The following is an 18687-nucleotide window of genomic DNA, read 5'->3' on the forward strand; positions in this document are numbered from 1 at the left end:
ATGTGTGGGCTTTGTTTTTTTGGCAGGGGCATGAGAAATAGGCAAGATCAAGCCTAACCATTGGATGATCAAGATCAAGCAGGGGGGTGGACTAGATGGCCTGCATGGCCCCTTCCAACTCTATGGTTCTATGATTCTATGATTCATTGAGCATTAGTTACAGAAGCAGCCAGTGCTTTTATTCCAGATGGTACAAATCTTTTAGAGCTTCCACATAAGTCTATCCTGTAATTTCTGCCTCCCCAGAACAAAAGGTTTTAGTTGGGGAAAACTCATTAGGACATCATTACAAGAGTGCTAGTTAACTTTTCCTATGCTTAGATGTTGTTGACCGTTTGAAGATTTATTTCCACTGGGCACTAAGCCATTCCCATTACTGTTTGCCTGAAACATTCCCATTGCCTCAAGCAGTGGGTGAGTGTATTGTTTCTGTTCGGTTTTCCTGTCCAAGGCTGAGACCCATGAGTGATCCAGTTTTATGGTTGGCAATGGAAAACATCTTGACATGAGTAGAAACAGCAGTGCAGCATCTTTCCTACCAGATTTGGCTGTCTGAAAGGAATTAAACTGATACCTGCATATGGATATTAGCATGGGCCCTTGTCAAGGGTCACTTAATGATCTGGCATAAACTGGATTTCTAAAGGTGGCTTTGCGATGCAGTGCCTTTAGTCTTTGACATGCTTTCATTCTTTGAGTAAAGAGGCGACACCCTTCTACAAAATATCAAATTTATTTATATAAAATATTTTTACACATGAACAACTGTACACATGCACACGCCCACACAATACTTTACCACAAATTTAGGCCAGTGTTTTTCTTTAATTTCATAAATCTAGCACACGAGATTATTTTTTACAGGAATTTACATTATATTTCTTTGAAGACACAAATGGGGGAAAAGCTTTGATCATTCATATTATAAACCTTCCATCAATTACAAAAAGAAAGGCAGTCTGAAAAGTATGTATAAACAGTAAAAAGAATTTACAAATGGGACAAGTTACAAAAGAGTAACAGCCAAATATGTCTGCCAGCAACTACATCTTTTTTTCCCCTTCTAGATGTCATGCCAAATAATGTGGCAAACCTCGCATTCTGTATATCTGCTTTAATAACACTTCTTGGCAAAGGCCCGTGAATAACACAACTTTCTCACTGTAGTACTTGCTCACGCTTAGGTCTAGAATACTTTCCAAGATGACCAATACCCCCCCAAAATGGTGTCCAGCTTTAATCTGCATTTCAAGATACATTTTCTCTTTCAAATTTCTCTAGCTGTTAGAATACCAAAACCTTTTTCGTTTTCCAGTACTAGCGCCTGCATTTTTTGTTGTTGTTGTTTTTAAATGGCTTGAACAAGGTGTGCATTTTCTGGCTAGTGTATGCAGTAAATCTGGCTTTTTAATGTACTTGAAAGGTTGACTAGCAGAACTTATACAGATGTTTAAAAATGCATCTCGCACGACACTTTCAGACTCCCGAGAATTACATCAGACACCGAACGGAGTCAGCAACACCAATTAACTGGGATCTTTTATATTACCAAATGTCTTGGTGAGGATGGAAAGACAGGTTGAATACACAGTACATACAAAGTATACGCTGTATAGTTTAGACAGTACAAATCATTGTGCATTAATAAGGCAAACATCAAGGCAAAGTAAACTAGGAGTTTCAAGACCATTTTATGTGTAGAGAAGATGGGGAAATGAGTGGTAGAAAAGGGGAGGGGGGTCAAAGAACAAGATTTCCCTTTCAGGGTGGAAAATGCACCAAAAAGTAAGTTTGTTTAACAGGAGGGGGAAATTGCCTTGTAAAAAGGATGGTTCCTGATGTTCCTTCATCCCTTCCGTCTTCCCCTTTTTTTTTTTTGTTATAAAGAAAAAGATGCAACTTGGCAACACTGTGCTTTTTGGGTAGCAACGCTACGTAGTTTGGTGGGTTGATTTGCATGTGTGTGTTTTCTCTTCACCAGTGTATTTTAGGAACTTAACAGACAAGTCGGATGTTTCTGCTGATGTCGGAATGCGCTAAGAAATGGCTAGGCTCTATAAAAAGATGTTCGGAATAGTCATGAAAGCCCTAGTTTTGAAGTGTTTGTAAAATTTTATTTTTTTATTTTTTTTAGAAAAAAATAATAATACATATATCGGAAGCTTTACAGGTTGTCCAGAAGAACACGAATTCATTTCACTGCACCAAGCTTTTTCAGGAGTTTCTTCCCTTTGGAGAGCAGCCCCTTTTTCTTTTTCGAGGACAATTCCCTGCCTCTCCCGGGACTACCAGAACCCACAGATGACGTAGGTGACCCCGAATGGAGATGGACTGTGGGGGACGGTGCTCTCCTTGGTGAGGTACCTGTATTCTCAGGAGGAACCTAGTAGGTACATTGTTACAATTTACTGAATGGTTTGAAAGCCAGCAACAGCAAGAAAGTTGGTAACAATTTTTCTTTTGTTTAATTGCCCACTTGGTTGTTGTGTTTTTTTTGGGGGGGGGGGGGTTGGACAATCCTTTTTATTTTGTGCCACAAGACGAAAAGGGCTTGTGGAGCTTACCGAACAAATACAGCAGCAAATACAGCCAGAGACTTCTTATTGCCTCTTACTTTTTTTTACAAAACAGAGACCCAGGGCAGGATTTTTTTTGTTTTGGCCAAAAATCCAATCGCCTTTTTTGCCTTTTAAACGCATTAGTGGTCATTCTGCCAATATGAATTAGTGGGATACATACTACAAGTGGCAAGTTCTATATACACCAGCCAGTTCCCAGAAGGAATCACCAATGGTTGAAGATAATAAAATAGAACACTAATCGTTGAGAGTCCTTGGACTCCTTTTTTTTTTTTTTTTTTACTTTTTGAGCATACTGTATATACATATTTTGAGAAAATGGCACACTGGTTGAAAGAAAAAGCTAAATGAACCTTAATTGTAACCAAAGACAGCTTGGCGCCCCTCGCTGCTGCGTGTGGCAATGCGTTTACACGTTCAAGATGGATTAGGATTGCTTGGTGACGTTCGGGAAGAAACGACTGAACCCCTAGCCATTACAGCTCTCGCTTAATACTGTAAGCTGATCAACAGTTCTTTCCAGCAGCTACGACAGAATCTATACGGCAGACAAAGGGAAAATTGAGCCAAGGGGTCGCCAGCTGACTTTGGTCGCAAATCAAGGCCTCCGTCTAATGAAAACCAAACCAAAAGAAACCACTCTGTCGAAGCACCCCAACGTACACCTGAAGATACCATAGAGTGAGTTCTAATGCATTCATTCATGGGTCGAGCTGCAAGGGTCACACGGACAGTTATTGCATTGATAAACCAAAAGAGTGGCAGAGCGCTTTGCAAATGCAAGGGGCGGGAACTGGCATCGTAACGAGCATTTAACTGCGTTGGTGTCGCCCAAGGCAGGCTTGTGTTACTACTGACCAGAAGAAACGGTTTAAGGCAAACAGTTGAAGCAGATCTCTGAGGTTAGAGGTTTCAGACCCTTTTTGCATCTGTCATACTGGTCTGCTTATGCTTATTGGACGGTTGGGATTTTGTGCTTTTTTTTCTTTCTTTTTGCCCCCTCTTGAGTTGGGACTTTTCTCCCAGCTTGGCTAACAATGCAATATGCAGCTCTTCTTTGGAGTTAAACACTAGGAACCACTTTTTAAAAATGCAAACAGACATTTAAGTTCAGTAAGAAATATGTTCCAAAAGGTAACCTTATTTACCAACATGAGCCCTGAATCCAAGGAGCAAGAGAACCGTGATAACACCAGTCAATTTTGGTCATGTTTTTTGCTGACTACATTTGCCCTAGAAGTCGATTTTGAATACACATATCAGGAGGAGAAAAAAAATCTGCCACCAACCAGGGCTAAGAGTGGTTTTGGAGACATATTTCTCATTTAGTTTTCTGCACATTTAAGTGCTGGGATGGCTGCATTAGATATTGCCAGTTAGCTTGGGTTGGTATCTGTATTGGTATCTTCAGTTGCTCACTTACGTGAAGGCTACATTGCCTTTTTTAAGGTGTGAAATGAACACTCTTCTTCTGTTCCCAAGCAGATGAGCAAAGAAATAAAAATATATATAAAATATAATATAGAAAAACTGCAGTGATGAAAGAAGACAAGTGAGAACACTACATATGAATAATTTTGCCCTTCAGGGATGGGGAAACACAATGGCAGCCCTTGGAAGGGCTTATGACCTATGGGCAGCGCCCATAGCCACACCTGTCCTAGATTTTTCCCCCTTCCAAGCTCTGTTCTACTGTCATTAAATCAAAGACTACGTGCTGTGGAGATAACTGCTTGTACAAGGTAGAATGCGCTCGTGAAACTTAACATTGAAATGAACCAAACAAAATTAACGGTTCATTTTTCATGTCCATGATACTATTCCACACTGCTAGATGAATGCGCTATTCCTGTATTTAACTGGCACTTTCCCCAAGTCTTTCCTGAAAATAGAAGATGGGATTTTAAAATACGAATTTAAAAAAAGCCAACACTCCGTGTGAAATGGTATACAAGAAGGGAAAAACAAAGAGGACAATGTGTGTTTTTCTTTAATGCTTGCTTACCCTTTTTGCTTTTGTACGTATTGGCGTATCTTGAGGAGCAAACCGTGATGGGGCATCCGATAAGTAGACTTCTACATCATCAGGCACTTCTTCAAGAAAGTTTGAAGGAACCAGACCTTTCTGGCCATTAAGCTCGCCCTGTACAACAAAGGAGGAAGTGGAGGACATGGAGGCACTTAATCGGAATCTAGAACATTTTACAGCGATGCTGAGGTGATGCTACGTTTTCATGCGAATTGAGCCCCCTGGAAGGGATGTGCGGAACATGGCTGTCCTTGCAAATGGCCTTCCTTGCTATCCCTTTACCTTTTCTTCCTGGTATTGACCCCATAAGGACACCTGTCTACAACTGCACATGTGTCTACAGCTGACGTCTCACAGGCAAACCTGCCCATCCCAGCCCACAGGAAGCTTAACTGATTGGCTGGAAGGGATTGTATGCAGTTGCCAATCTTTTGCTTTTATTGCGTACAAGTCAGATAGTGTGGCTGTTTCTAGTCTCTTACAGCTCTTCAAAATAGACCAGAAGTCAAAATATGGAGAAATGCTGCACTGGATAGGGTTTCCAAACGAGATGCTCCTAAGCTGCAGGCTGCCGTTCTCAACTTTACTATTGAGAAATCCCTGGGACCATTCTTCAGGCTTTGAGAAACCTTAGGAGTGGTGCAATAGGGGTGGGAAGCACAGCTCTATGCATGCCCCCCTAGGGTCCTTACCACCCCCACCACCTCCAGGCCCATCATTGGCCATGGGGGAAGGTCAGGTCAGTGTGACCGTATATGATACTACCTGATAAATGTTTAACAAATGTTAAATGTACATATAAAATTAAATCCCACCCATTCAGGAAGCGCTTCCTGGGCCGTCAGCCTCATGGTTTCATGGAAGCCTTGTTCAGGGACCCTAGTTACAGCAAACCTCTGATGCGTGTGAAAGTCCACCTGCTTTCTCCTCTCAGAATCTGACTGAAGGCTTCTTCATTCTGGATGCTTTGAGTTAAGCGCCAAGTGTCATTGTTCCGGCTTCCAAGTCAAGGCTTCCAAAGCCAAGAGCTTAACTCATGCTATGCAAATACCTTGCTTGGACATGCGGTGGTTTGAACCTAGGGCTTTGTCTCCAGCTCCTGTGTCTCACAAAACGGGCTGCTTTGCCCTACCTCACCTGTGATTGCAGTGGGCAAAGCAGCCTGGAAAAACTAGTTCAGCATTCACTGTGACTAATGTCCATCCCTTCTAACCAAAAGGAATCATGCCAGCTGCTCAAGGGCATGTTCCAAGTGGGCCGGAGACAGATGGAAAGCACTTACGTAATAAAATCCATCTTCATCAATTTCTCCAATGACCGCAATAATATCTCCTGTACAAAAGGTCAACTCGGCCTGTAGAAAGAAGACAAGCTGAAGCATGTATTCGTGTCGCTCTTGCAAAACGTTTGTGTTTCTTGTTGGCCCTAGTGGCTGGCAAACATCTGTTTAGCCAGGAGTCCCTGTATTTACACGGGATCGAATAGGGAAGCAAAGAACTCCAAAAGTTGTACTCCGTTGAGCAGGGAACTACCTCAAGGGCCTGTTAGCAGTACTCGCAAAGCCAGGGTGCATCAATTGTACTGCTTGCGTTTGCCCTGTTGTAACTGACTCTGCAAAGGTGCAAAAGAAGGAATCAAATGGGAGCGGCCTGTGAAAGGGTTTAGACCGGCTTCTCTCAACGTTTTTACTGTTGAGAAACCTCTGAAATATTCTTCAGGCTTCAAGAAACCCCAGAAGTGGTGTGATCAGGCACAATGTGGATGGGAAACACAGCTGTGTACCTGCCCAACTCCTCCAGGCCCACCATTGGCAATGGGGAAGAAGTCAACATGATCATATACGGTCATATCGCATTATAAGTAGCTTAAACTTTGCATGTTAAGTGCCTTCAAGGGACTGCTGGTTGATGGGGCCCCTGTGAATTGATGACATCCAAAATGTCCCACTGGCACCTATAAACTCGCCTCCCACCAAATCTACTTTTAAGGTACAATTGTTTGGGGTTGTGGTTTTCTCCCATAGAGAAGACATGAAGTGGCACTTCCCATCCCCTAAACCAGGGGTAGTCAAATTGCTGGCAGGGGCTCATGGGAATTGTAGTCCACGGACATCTGGAGGGCCCTGCCCTAAATGAATGACCGTGTTGGTTTCCGAGAAGCGTTTCAGCGCTGCTGTGAATACCTCGACGTCTACGTTGGGAGAGCTCTCCCTCGGGTCGTAGTCGTACAGAGCCACCATTCTCCTTGTCGATGCGGCGGGCGGACGGCTGCTCCTCCGGCTCCTTTCTGTTCCGACCAAAAGGAGGCAAAGCTATCCGAGTTAGTTTTCGACGAACTAATGGTGGAGGTTTCTCAAGCAACTGGGGATCGTGGGAATTGTAGTTCATGGGCATCTGGGGAGGCACAGTTTGGCCACCCCTGGTCTAGACCAAGGACGTGAAATCATGGCTGGTAGTTTCAGAGGCTAAGCCATTGGTTGTGCAAAATGGGAACCGGACAGCTGCCCTCACATGTGCCCACGCCACAGAGCATGCAACCTCAGTGGCCACGCAATATGGATGAATTGATATATATGTTGATGGTTCACAGAACCCAACAAGATCCATACGGGACTTGCATGTCTACATGGTGGGGGAGAAGCTTCAAAAACAAAATATATACAGTTACAAACTTCACTGCATTTTTTTCCAGAAGCCGCTCATGCGTTATGTTGCTGTTTGCCCGAAGGGCAATGCCTCTTTCAAAACGTTTGGATGGTTATTCAGCTATTAACGTAGAACAAGCAAACATCAACAACACATTTTCTTCGTGAAATCACAGAGTGAATGCAGTCGGAGCAAATCCCACTTGTGAAAAACCACAGGGAGTAAAGGTCAGATGTCAACATGACAGTACTTGTGGGGGGGGGGAGTTCTCTGATGAGTTTTGGCTTCCAAACGGGAGGGAGCACCATGACTCTTGCCCTTGGTAGTGCAGCAACAGAAACATGCTCATTAAATGCATCTCGGGATGGAGGTTTGGAGCCAAGTCGAGAGAGAACGTCGTGGAGACCAATGGAAGATGCTCGGCAGAGACACACTGGCTTTGGTGGTCTAGGAACATTTTGGAGGACAAGATTGGGGACTGGTGTTCTCTCTTTCATTTAGAGAGAAGAATGTGCAGCCTCCGGGAGACTGAGCTCATGAATTCAAACCAACTGAAATCTCATCAAGCACAGTCGGCTGTTGAACTCTGGCTCCTGTGGATTTCAAAGCAACACCCAAATACTTTGTAGATACTTTTTTTTTTTAGAAAGCTGCCATTCTCCTGTTGTAGGCAGACATGGAACAAAGGGAGCTGCCAGCATTAAACTAGATGATTAAAGGGCCAAGTTTATTTAATTTTGCGCCAAGTATACAGGCATCTGCAGCAAAACTTGCTTGGGACTAACCAGTGCAAGCAGAATAGGGTGCAGAAGTGTTCCTGATTTTCAGGTCAGGCCACCCCTGCCTCCAAGGATGTATTTGGCCTCAGTTCCTCCTTACCGAACATGGATGTTTTAGGCCAGCGGTTTTCAGCCTTTTGACTGTGGAAGGGCCCCTGAAATAAATTTTCAGGCTTCGAGGACCCTCGGAAGTGATGTCAGCTGGCCGCACCTCCCTGCAACTCCCCCCCCCCCCCGGAACCTAACTCCTCACACCCCTTGCTCTCTTTTTGTTTCCTCTCCCTGTCTTTACTACTATAGTGGCAGCTCCCACCTCATGTTGGCTTGAAGGAATGGCAGGAGCTGAGAAGACAGCTCCAGGATTCCCATGACATGACCCAACCACTTCCTTTGATATTTACACCTGTGGTCTAACCATCAGGCCTTCTGCCTGGAGGCAGCCAGTTCCTAATTCGTGGTGAAATCCATTAAGATAAGAGGGGAAAGGCCGCAAAGCCCCTTCGGAGCTTCTATGGATCCATAGAACCCTGGTTGGGAATCCCTGCTTTTGGTTGATACTGCATTGAGCAGGGGGTTGGACTAAGTGGCCCCTTCAACTCTATGGATCTCTGATTCTACTAGTGTTTAAGAGGAGTGTGCCACGCCTTTCCTTAGCTGCAAGGTCTACAGGTGTCCCTCAAAAGAATTTCTGACCCAGCTCCCTGAAAATGCCAAAGGCCCAAGGTTCATAGCTGAGGATTGCCCCTTTGTCCCATCAACTGTGTTTTAAAGATGCCACTCAATCATCTTTAGCCTCACGGTTTGGTCCCTCCCCCTCCCCAGTCCAGTAACAGATTCTTCCCTCACCACAGCTGGTCTGTCTTGCCACCTCTGGGTTCCAAAGGCAAGACAAAGGCCACTACAGGCTTCTCAAGTAGCCCCCACCTGCCTGCCCCTGCTAAACATTTCTTTGCTGCATTGGCATACTTGCTTGCCTCTCATCCACACGCTGCTGGCACACTCTGCCCCCGCCCCTCCAGTTGCGGAGGGTGCACGGAGCAGCTTTCCAACCCAGCCTGGACCTTCATGCCCTTTCTCGGGCAGCGCGATAATTTCAGCTGGTTTGAATGACCAGTCGTAGCATTTGCTCGGTTCCCAGAGGAGTCACCAGTCCCCGCTGGACAAAAGATACAGACAAGGCGAGGGTAGATTTGAACTGGGGTTGCAAGTGCAGGATTTGGGGATGGGGGATTAAGCCTCCTTTTCTCATAGAATCAGTGACTGGCTTTTCAGTGCAGACAGATACTGGTCTTGGAGATCAAACTGACTGTTAGTATCTCTTCATGCCATCTGACTTTGGAAACACCACTCACTTTTGAAGTGGCGCAATTGTGCAGAATATGGTGGAGAAGCAGAGCTGTGTACATGGCCACCCATGGCACCTCCCCTCCCCCTCCAGGACCATCATTGGCCATTGGAGGGTGGATTGATCTGGCCATCTCACCCGATAAATAGCGATGTTTTGCAATATATAAAAAATGAATGGACTCCCACCCACTTGCGAAACCCTTCCAGGGCCTTTAAGAAATCCCAGAGTTTCATGAAACCCTGGTTGTGAATGCCTGCCCTAAGGGCTTAGTGGATCCTTGCTGCTATGCCTTCTGGCCTTTGTGCTGTGTGGGGGGCTCCTTGGTCAGCTACAAAGATCTGACCCAGGCCCTTCCCACCACAGTCCTCAGAGCTGAGGATACACCAGCCCTCCCTCACTGCAATTCCAGAATGTTCTGTCTTGCTCAGCATTCCAAGGGTGCCAATTTTTTAATGCCTCAGAGCCCCCCGTTCTTGGTGGGAGATTCACTGGGGCACGCCTGCTGCCAGTATCTGCTTGAGGTTGTGAAAGGAGGATCAGACAAGACGGTTCAGAGTGCTTTGCTGCATCTACAGCTGTGATTGGGTCACTTCTGTTTTCAGCACACACCTCGTTTGGCCTTTCTGGATCTGCCCTGGACAGAGCGTGCACTCTGTTGGAAACGGTCGCGGTTGGCTTCAGGGAGGCAGGCATACAAGCAAAAGAAGAGGGAGAGATGAAGCTGTTTGGAATGGCCTCCCCCCCAACCCTTTGTAAAAACCCCCGAACATTTGGGCAACTGAGGCAGCCCGATGGTCATCCAGCCCCATAATGGCCGGGGATGCGTTTATTTTAAAGAACTATCTCTTGTCGGAACTTTTTGCCCGGATTGTGGGGCCGAGCTTAAGTGACTGGTTTGGTTGCAGAAGGTTAGGCTGTTTATCACCATCTGATGATGACAGCATGGATCATCAACCCCACCATTATCAGCCTTTTCATGCTGAGAAGTAAAAGAAAAAGAAAAACTCATTCTTTGTACACCTCTATGCTTTGTACACTGTTAACAGATCATGGTATTTCATGTACTCACAGCAGAGCAAAAGGTATCTAGTTCAAGTATCTTAGCAGCAGGAAGAAATATTGTGCTTTTAGTTTCTTGGCGGTTTTAATTTGTTTACGCTGTCATCAGACCAAAGACCCAGGACTGATCCTGATTGGAAACTTATGAATTCAGAATCCTTCCTCTACAATCTAGTCACGTGAGCCAAAAGAGAAATCTGCTTTGGACAGGGAGGGGGTGGGGATCCCCTTACCTAGTTTCTCTACAGGAGTGTTCAGAGGGAGAAACCCTTGTTTCAGAAGCTGGTCCATCATCTCTTCATCGTCGGCTTGGATTTCAGAGACCATGTTGCAGGGAATCAGGCCCAGCCTCGCACAGGTTTCCCCTCTGTAAAAGCCATCGGCGTCTTTATCGCCATACACCTGCCGTCGTTCAAGTGGAAAAGAAGACAAAGGAAGACCAAGTTAAAAGTTATTCCCAGAGGAGAGGCTACACCACACCGAGCGAGTGGTTAGATTGGTTTGGGGGATATGGGTTCCAATCTCCCATCAGGCCACCAAGATCCCGGGGCCAGTCATTTGCTTAGCCTAACTTCCATGTGGGCAGAAGGAAGGAGAAGAAACTTATTTCCAAGCACAAAGTCCTGGTTGTGGCTCAATGTGGACTTCATCCTCTTTTCTGCTGCCCTAGAGGGTCAGACCAGAACCAATGGGTTGAAATTAATTTCCAAAGAATTTTCAGCTAATTATCCGGAAGAAGTTCCTAAGAGGTAGAGCAGTTCCACGGTGGAGGTGGTAGCCTTATTGTTATTTATTTAGAGGTTTTTATACTGCCCCTTTTGGACTTTGATGTCTCGGACTGTGTCTCCTCCTGTGGAAATTTTTAAGCGGAGGCTAGATAGCACCTGACAGAAATGCTGAACTTGGGCAGATGGTGAGTGGGTGGGCAGAAGGGATTGTGTTGGTTCTTGGCTCTTGTGGCCCTTTTTTGTATGCCCAGGGAAGTGCTGAGCGTGACTTTGTGATCTGGAAGCAAATTGCCTCCAAGCCAGAGATTCTGGTTTTGGGGAGTGCCTAATCTGGGCACAGAATTGGGGTCACTGTGGGGGCAGGTAGTTGTGAATTCCCTGCATTCTGCAGGGGAATGGACTGGATCACCCTGGGGGTCCCTTCCAACTCTACGATTCTGTCCAAATGAGATCAGAGTCCCGTGGGACCTTGAACAATGCTGCGGAGCTTGAAAAACAGAGGTGTTCCGCAAGACCTTCGGTTGAGACCTAAAACACCCCCAAATGACACTGTCTTCCTGAGCTGAACAGATTCCCTCCCTCCTCTCCCACCTTTCCAAAGTACCTAACAGAATTGGGAATCGATGTTTAGATTGTTTTAGACTTTTAACTATGTTTAGGTAGGAATTGTATTATTAGTATTATTTTATATTTCTATGTTTCATTTTGATGAACTCTGACCTGAGCCTAAAGAGAAAGGGCCGGGAAACGGGTGCAGCTATAAATAACTCAGGAGTCTCTGGAGAGTGGTGGGCTAGAAGTGCAACAATAAAAAAAAAATTACAAGATCGTTTGAGTTTGAAACAAAGCTTGGTTTGTCCCAAGTGTGCTAAAGTTAGCAGGAGGTGTTTACCTGTCTTGCACTTAATGACGGGGTCAAGAAACCCCAAGTTCGATTGTCAGGAACATGGTTTCGTTCCAGGTATATATCCTACCTTGATAATTTGTCCTTCTTTAAAGGGGAGTTCCTCTTCTGCCGCATCAGGATTAGGAGACATGGTCAGTGGATCGTAGTCAAAGAGGGCCACAAAGATCCGTGTGGAAATGTCCTCTGCACCAGGGTCAGTTTCCGATTCTTCGTACATTTCGGGGGACAGGCGATCCCGGCCACTGTACCCATCTGAAACAGCAACATTGGAGGACAGGAAGGGCTCTCGTTACGCAAAAGTTGGCACGGGCTGCGACCTGATTTTGAGTTTTCCAAACATCCCCGAAAGGACCTCTCAAACAGATGGAATTTGGGAGTCCCCCCTTGTTCCTAGAAGGCAACAAACTCCTCACAGGGAGCATGGAGGCCAATGGGATGGATTCTAACTTCATGCTACTGTGGGAAGCGACTCCATTTTCCGGATGGATCCAAGGTACTCTGTTGCTCCAAGATGCTCTCAGTGCCCCAGCAGGACGCCATGTTCTTTTTCACTATACTGTCTGTACACATGGATGAGCAACGCAGATATAATGAAAGGTGTGGCTGGGACCACCGGCAGGAACATGTGGTACAACCACTAAGGCCTGTGGGTTGCATACCATAGGGTGGTCAAAGCATCTCTTGGGATAGGATCACGCTGCAAACTTCACCTACATCTCAATGTTTTCAAAAATCTCACGGCAAACCTGGAGCATTTACACAACTGGCTGCCACATCCCATGACATCCGCTCATTGTGTATCCATCCCCCCCCCCCCCAATGTCATAATGCCTGTGTAAAGAACTCTTGAAGCACAGGGGGTGGGACTCCTCTTTTTCACATAATATTCTTTCTGCTCAACATGTTCCACCCCAATTTACAAATCTGATTTATAAACCAGCAATGGGTCGGCTGACTCATGGGGAAATCTGTGGTGTGCTTGCTCCATGTCAGCAGCCGCTCCGTAGGGTTCAGATTCAGAACTCACCGGCCACATTCTGATGACCAAGCAACGCCTAGTTGGAGCTCGCTGACTTTGTTGTTCTCTTTGTAGGTGACTTGCAGAGAAAAACTACTATTCTCTTTGCAGCAAACCCCTGTTAGTTGTGATGCCGAGACTGGGTTAAATGACAAAGTGGTCTTTACTTCCAGGCCCATTCCACAACACTTGGATGATGAACTTGCAATGTAGTTTTGCAGCTGGATTCCACTGTGCAAAACAGGAAAATCTGCTTCTAAAGTGCATTGAAATTGCATGATCCATTGTGTGCAGAATGAGCCCGGGAAAATATGCTTTTATAGTGCGCTGAAAGGACATTATTCAATGTGTGCAGAATGAGCCCAGGGAAATCCTCTTCGAAAGTGCACTGAAAGTACATTTTCCATTGTGTGCAAAATGAGCCCAGGAAAATCTACTTCTAAAGTGCACTGAAAGTAAATTATCCATTGTGTGCGGATTGAGCCCAGGAAAATCTACTTCTAAAGACATCAGAAAGTGGATGTGGACCCCGAGGTGGTCATTTCCCAGGACTGATAAAAAAAACAAACACTTATTCCATAGTTCACAGTGGAGGTCCTTCTTTCAAATCTCACCTCTCCCTTGAACTCAGTGGGTGCCCTAAGCACTCTCCAAAGCACTCTCTCCTCATCTGAAATACCGGGGTACTTATACTGGCCTATCTTTTAGGGCTGTTATAAATATGACCCTGAAAAGAAATACCCAGAACTGTGAGGAAACACAACATATATAGAAATAGTTATTTGTTATAAGCGGAGGAAGTTAAACCATGAAATGTCTTGAAAACATTTGATTTCATGGGCAGCAACCTCAGCAGTGAGAAGCAACTCCCCCAAGTTTGCAGAAAAATATTTTGGTGTGTTTAAGTTGATGTAGCTATCCGCAGACTGGCCCACGCTTGACTATTTGAGATGCAGCCCTTTAGGGAAGCTTTCCACAATTGTTCACTGAGCTGGATAACAAGCAAAGGAATTCCATCTCTTCCAGCATTATGGTGTCTGCTGGCTCTCCAGGTCCCCTTAGGAAGTATTCAAGCAAAGGCACAAAGGCCAGTCTCCCCCAGGATAGAGACATTATGGTTTAATGACAGTCACAACAACCCTGGTGGCCACAGTTGCCCCCGCCCACTCCAGCAGAAAAGAGGGCTCCAGGCGCCATGCTTTTCAGCCCCAAAGAGCAACCAGCCCAGTCTGTTCCCCCATGTCTGCAAGACAAGACGACGGGTGTCCCAGCGGCCATTGCATCGGGTCTCCGAGTCAGCAAAGCCAATCAGTCTCATGCTTCCCCCCTCTCCCTGCTCTGCACAGCCACCCTGCATGCACCTAGATGGGGAACGCTGCAGAAGAAAAGGTGGAGGGGGGATCATTCACTGCCAGCACAACAGAAGCTCCTTCGCCTTAGGATTGGCCAACTGTGGCTCTCCAGATGTGCATGGACTACAATTATCATGAGCCTCTGTAGTCCATGAACATTTGGAGAGCTACAGTCCCTGAAGCTCCCTCCTTGGCTGTTTTTCTTCCTTGTGTCCTTTCAACTGGAGATGTGGGGGCTTAAACCTGAGAACTTCTGCATGGCGAACAGCTGCTCTGCCACTCAGCCATACCTGAACGCACCTGAAGCTGCCATGTAGTGATTCAGACTTGTGCTCCATCAGAGTCAGTTTTGTCTACTCAGACTGGCAGCAGCTCTCCGGGGTCTCAGGCGGAAGTCTTTTCCATCACCTCCTGCCCGGGGCTTTTAGCTGGAGATGTAGGGGATTGAACCTGGGACCTCCTGCCTGACAAGCAGAGGCTCTTCCACTGAGCCACAGCCCCGGAAGCTTACTCCTTGGCTGTTTTTCTTCCTTGCGTATTTAGAATCATAGAGTTGGAAGGGGCCATACAGGCCATCTAGTCCAACCCCCTGCTCAACGCAGGATCAGCCCTAAGCATTAGCAAAGCTGCTTGGTCGCAGCGGCAGCATAGAGACCTTTGAAGTCAATAAAGGATACAAAGAGATGCACCCAATCTGAGGCAAGGGCCATGAAGAAGGCAACGGCAGTTGTGTCACCATCAATACACAGGAAGATGGTCTGACTTGTTTGCGTGAGCCGAATGTCGCCAAAGCTTGGCTCAGGCCGGATGTATGTATGAATTGGTCTGCTGGTCCACTTAGCTTTGTCCAGACTAGCTGAATCTCTCCAGGGTTTAGACAGAGGAAGATTTGGTCCAACATCTCGTTCATCTACTACATACAGTGGGGGTTGAAGAAGAAGTGCTGTACCGCTGTCTCCGGTACAGCAGGTGCTGTACCACTTTCTTGTGACCCTTCTCTGAACACAGTTGCAAGTATGAAATCAAACCATTGGTTCATCCAGCTCAGCCTCATCTGATTTGACTTGCAGCCACTTTTCAGGGCAAAACAAGGTCTTACCCACCCTCTGCTTGCTGAGAACCTTTTACTGGAGATGCCGAGGGCCAAACCCGTTATATTATTGCATGCCAATCAGGCGCCCTACCACTGAGCCACCATGATGATAGAGCCCTCCCATGAATAAAACATTCGGGGAAACACAAAACAACATTTCATTGTTTCAGGATATTTCGGTTGTTCCTAATTAAAAGGTAGATTCGCGTCTAGTAGCACCTTAGTGAGCAACGAGATGTTCAAAGTATGAGCTCTCAAGAATTGAAATCCCTGCTGTCAGATAACAGGAGCTGTGATTCTTGAATGCTGCAGCCCGGGAATTGTCATTTGTCTTTAAGATGTTACATGCCTTGAAGTTAGTTCTTTTACTGCAGACCAACATGGCCACTCACTGAAACTAATAAAAAGGTGTTATGTTAGCCCGGTTTTTCTTTTTTGGGGAGGGGCATGTGTGTGTGCCTACAGACCAGCACTGTTATCTGTTACCTTCCCTAAGAAGGGATAAGCAAATTGGCTAGCAGTCCTTCAGTTCCTTATTCACTTACACAGTGACATATCGATGTTCCACTGGAGGGTCCTGTATCCACAAATCAGTTCCGAACGATGACAGTACAAAAACAGTAACCATTTCGATTTCCCTCGGTGTACAGCCAGTCGGGAAGAGGGGAGGAGCGGAAGGGTCATGCAATGGCGGGTGCTTGGATTTGTCTCAGAATGGAAAGCTGGTGGTCGGGCAGGGAGCCGGGGAAGGTGACCGGAAGCTCTCTTCTCCCTTGCGCCTAAGCAAACTTACCTGTTCGCGAAGAAAGGGAGGGCAGGAAGCGGGACAAGACTTGCCATGTAAAGAGAGGAAACTGCCCTGGCATTCTGCATGGCATGCAACAGCGACAAAGAGGAATGGCGCTCCTTTCACACTCAGCTCTTTGGCTTAAAAAAGCAGCTTTTTTTTGGCACAAAGGACGGAAGAAGGGTTTGGCATACCGTATCTATAGTCAGGGGTCATGGTACGTTGCCGACACCATTTCCTGTGTCCACCAACGCTGCGATAATACGCTTCTTCTTTTACGGGGGAAATATTCCCCTCACTACCTGACCGAGACCGACCTCCTTCACTGTTACTGTCCAGTGTAATTTCTATGGAGAAAAATGGAATGGTCCATTAAGGATGACTTCGCGTTCTCCTCCGCTAAGGAGCCGCGCGGCTGGGCCGAGCCCGACCTCGGCTGCAGTCTGGCCCCAGAGGTGGCCAGCATACGTCTCAAGTGTCTCGCTGCAGGAGGGGGTGCCGCACCCATAATCCTAGGGCGCTCATAAACGTGGGCGTGTGGAATAAACAGCAGGGCGGAATGGCATAAACCCACAAGCCCCTGCAGACCAGAATGAGAAGAAATGTTTCCGCTAACGAGGAACGCTTGAGAGGTATGGTTATCAGACTTGGTAATTTCTCCTTTGGGCAACATAGGGGTAGTTTTCCTTGCACAGATCAAGTTCCGGGAAGGGTCCGGAAAATGGAAAAAAAAAACCCAACAGTGACCTCTTACAGTGTCCAGTGTACAGAACTCCGAGAAGGAATCACATTTACACAGATGAGACCTGTGGGAAAATCAGAAGTCGGCTCATTCCCCCCAAATGGACGCTAATCCCACGAAAGGCGACCTGTTTTGTAAGGTCTGATTTACAAAAGAATTCTGGGGCGGCTGAAATGTCGCCACAAAATAACATTCGGCCTCCATGTAACTGCATGGCATCACCTTTAGGGTGGGGGAAAAACTGCAACTTGTTATGTCATGAAAAGCAAGAACGTTTTGTGACGTGGGATTTTGCCTGAGGCAGGTGACCTTCACGGGATGGTTACATCATGTGACGCTTGGAGGAAAACACGGCATTTCATTCATCCATTGACGAAGCGGGATCGGTCAAGGGACAACACAGCCACGACTCTTGAGTACAAAGAAGGGAAATGGGAGTGTTAGTCGCGTTGTCGAGAACATTACTTCGCGACTGATTCAAGGAGACAATGACGGTGAAACAGACATCTTGTGGGGCCGATGTTGTTCCGTTTTTCTCCGAGACATTTTTAAAATGTGTCTCTTGGAAAGTTAACTTCATATAAGCAAAAAATCAAAAGCTCCAATTGCCCCCATCTTGTGCCATACATCTTTGCGGGTACGCAGAGTGCGCTTGTAGGTTTGGACATTCTCATTTGTTGCAGTGGAACGCACCATCCTGCATATACAAAGGGATGCATGTACACATCAGCTTCCATGGGTTACAAAGAAGAGGGAGTCTTTGTGGGGTAGCGGGGGTTGCATATCCGAAGGAACACCTGCAGCTATGAATGACTGCTAGACAGGGGCAAGTACAGAAAATGTCTTCTTTTGCATCGTTCCCAAAATCAATGTGTATTCATGGGAAATGGACCTGCCAACACATTTAGTGGCAGGAGCATAGTTGGGGGGGGGGTGTGGGGGGGGGGAGCAAGTTCGAGTGGGTTTAGATTTAGAATGCTTTCCTCAGAAACAGAGAACAATTGCTTGTGTTCTTTCAAAAACAATTCCTGCTCCAAAGACAGCTGGAATCTTCATCTACAGCTGGATTTATAGCAACAGCTAGTGCAGGGGTAGTCAAACTGCGGCCCTCCAGATGTCCATGGACTACAATTCCCAGGAGCCCCCTGCCAGCATTCGCTGGCAGGGGGCTCCTGGGAATTGTAGTCCATGGACATTTGGAGGGCCGCAGTTTGACTACCCCTGAGCTAGTGTAACATCCAGGTGTCAAACTTCTGAGTTGTCTTTGCTTTGAGGATAAAAGGCCTTTTCCCTGGGGAGATTTTTGGTGCGCAAAATGCCAAGTGAAGGGGAGCGTGGGGTAAAGCCTATCTGTATCTTTATTTCGCCCTTAAGCCTCGTCTTTAGCAATGTTCTCCTGTTGCGAGTGAAAGCCCATTTTGCCCTCCGTGAACTTAAATAAACCGCTTATGGACTTTGTCTGTTTCCTGTTCCTTGGACGGGCATCGCGGGGTAACGACAGGGACCTTTTTCACTGGGCATCTGAGTTCATTATTTTGTTTGCACTCCTTTTTTTTTTTTTTTTTAAAGAGACCCTTTCAGTTAGCTTGCAATCACGGAACGGAAATCAATGACGGGGCAA

At 46.3% G+C, this 18687-nt stretch overlaps 1 protein-coding gene across 13 annotated transcripts in view; it reads right to left on the reverse strand.

Moving 5' to 3' along the window:
* Positions 1 to 747: 747 nt before the first annotated feature.
* The window catches only part of RIMBP2 (RIMS binding protein 2), a 129548-nt gene continuing 111608 nt past the window's right edge, over positions 748 to 18687 (reverse strand). For 5 of the 13 annotated variants that reach the window (XM_077307512.1, XM_077307514.1, XM_077307511.1 and 2 more), the window contains 6 exons: positions 12142 to 12326; positions 10673 to 10841; positions 6791 to 6894; positions 5891 to 5962; positions 4585 to 4722; positions 748 to 2383 (listed from right to left, as the gene is read on the reverse strand). In XM_077307512.1, coding sequence (XP_077163627.1) covers positions 2192 to 2383; positions 4585 to 4722; positions 5891 to 5962; positions 6791 to 6894; positions 10673 to 10841; positions 12142 to 12326 — 860 coding nt within the window. In that variant the 3' untranslated portion in view covers positions 748 to 2191. Of the gene's footprint in view, positions 2384 to 2483; positions 4723 to 5890; positions 5963 to 6790; positions 6895 to 10672; positions 10842 to 12141; positions 12327 to 16518; positions 16672 to 18687 lie in introns of those variants that run through there. The other 8 variants (XM_077307516.1, XM_077307515.1, XM_077307522.1 and 5 more) reach the window with 4 other exon arrangements.

The sequence above is a fragment of the Paroedura picta genome, chromosome 13 (genome assembly GCF_049243985.1).
Source record: "Paroedura picta isolate Pp20150507F chromosome 13, Ppicta_v3.0, whole genome shotgun sequence".
NCBI classification, from domain to species: domain Eukaryota; kingdom Metazoa; phylum Chordata; class Lepidosauria; order Squamata; family Gekkonidae; genus Paroedura; species Paroedura picta.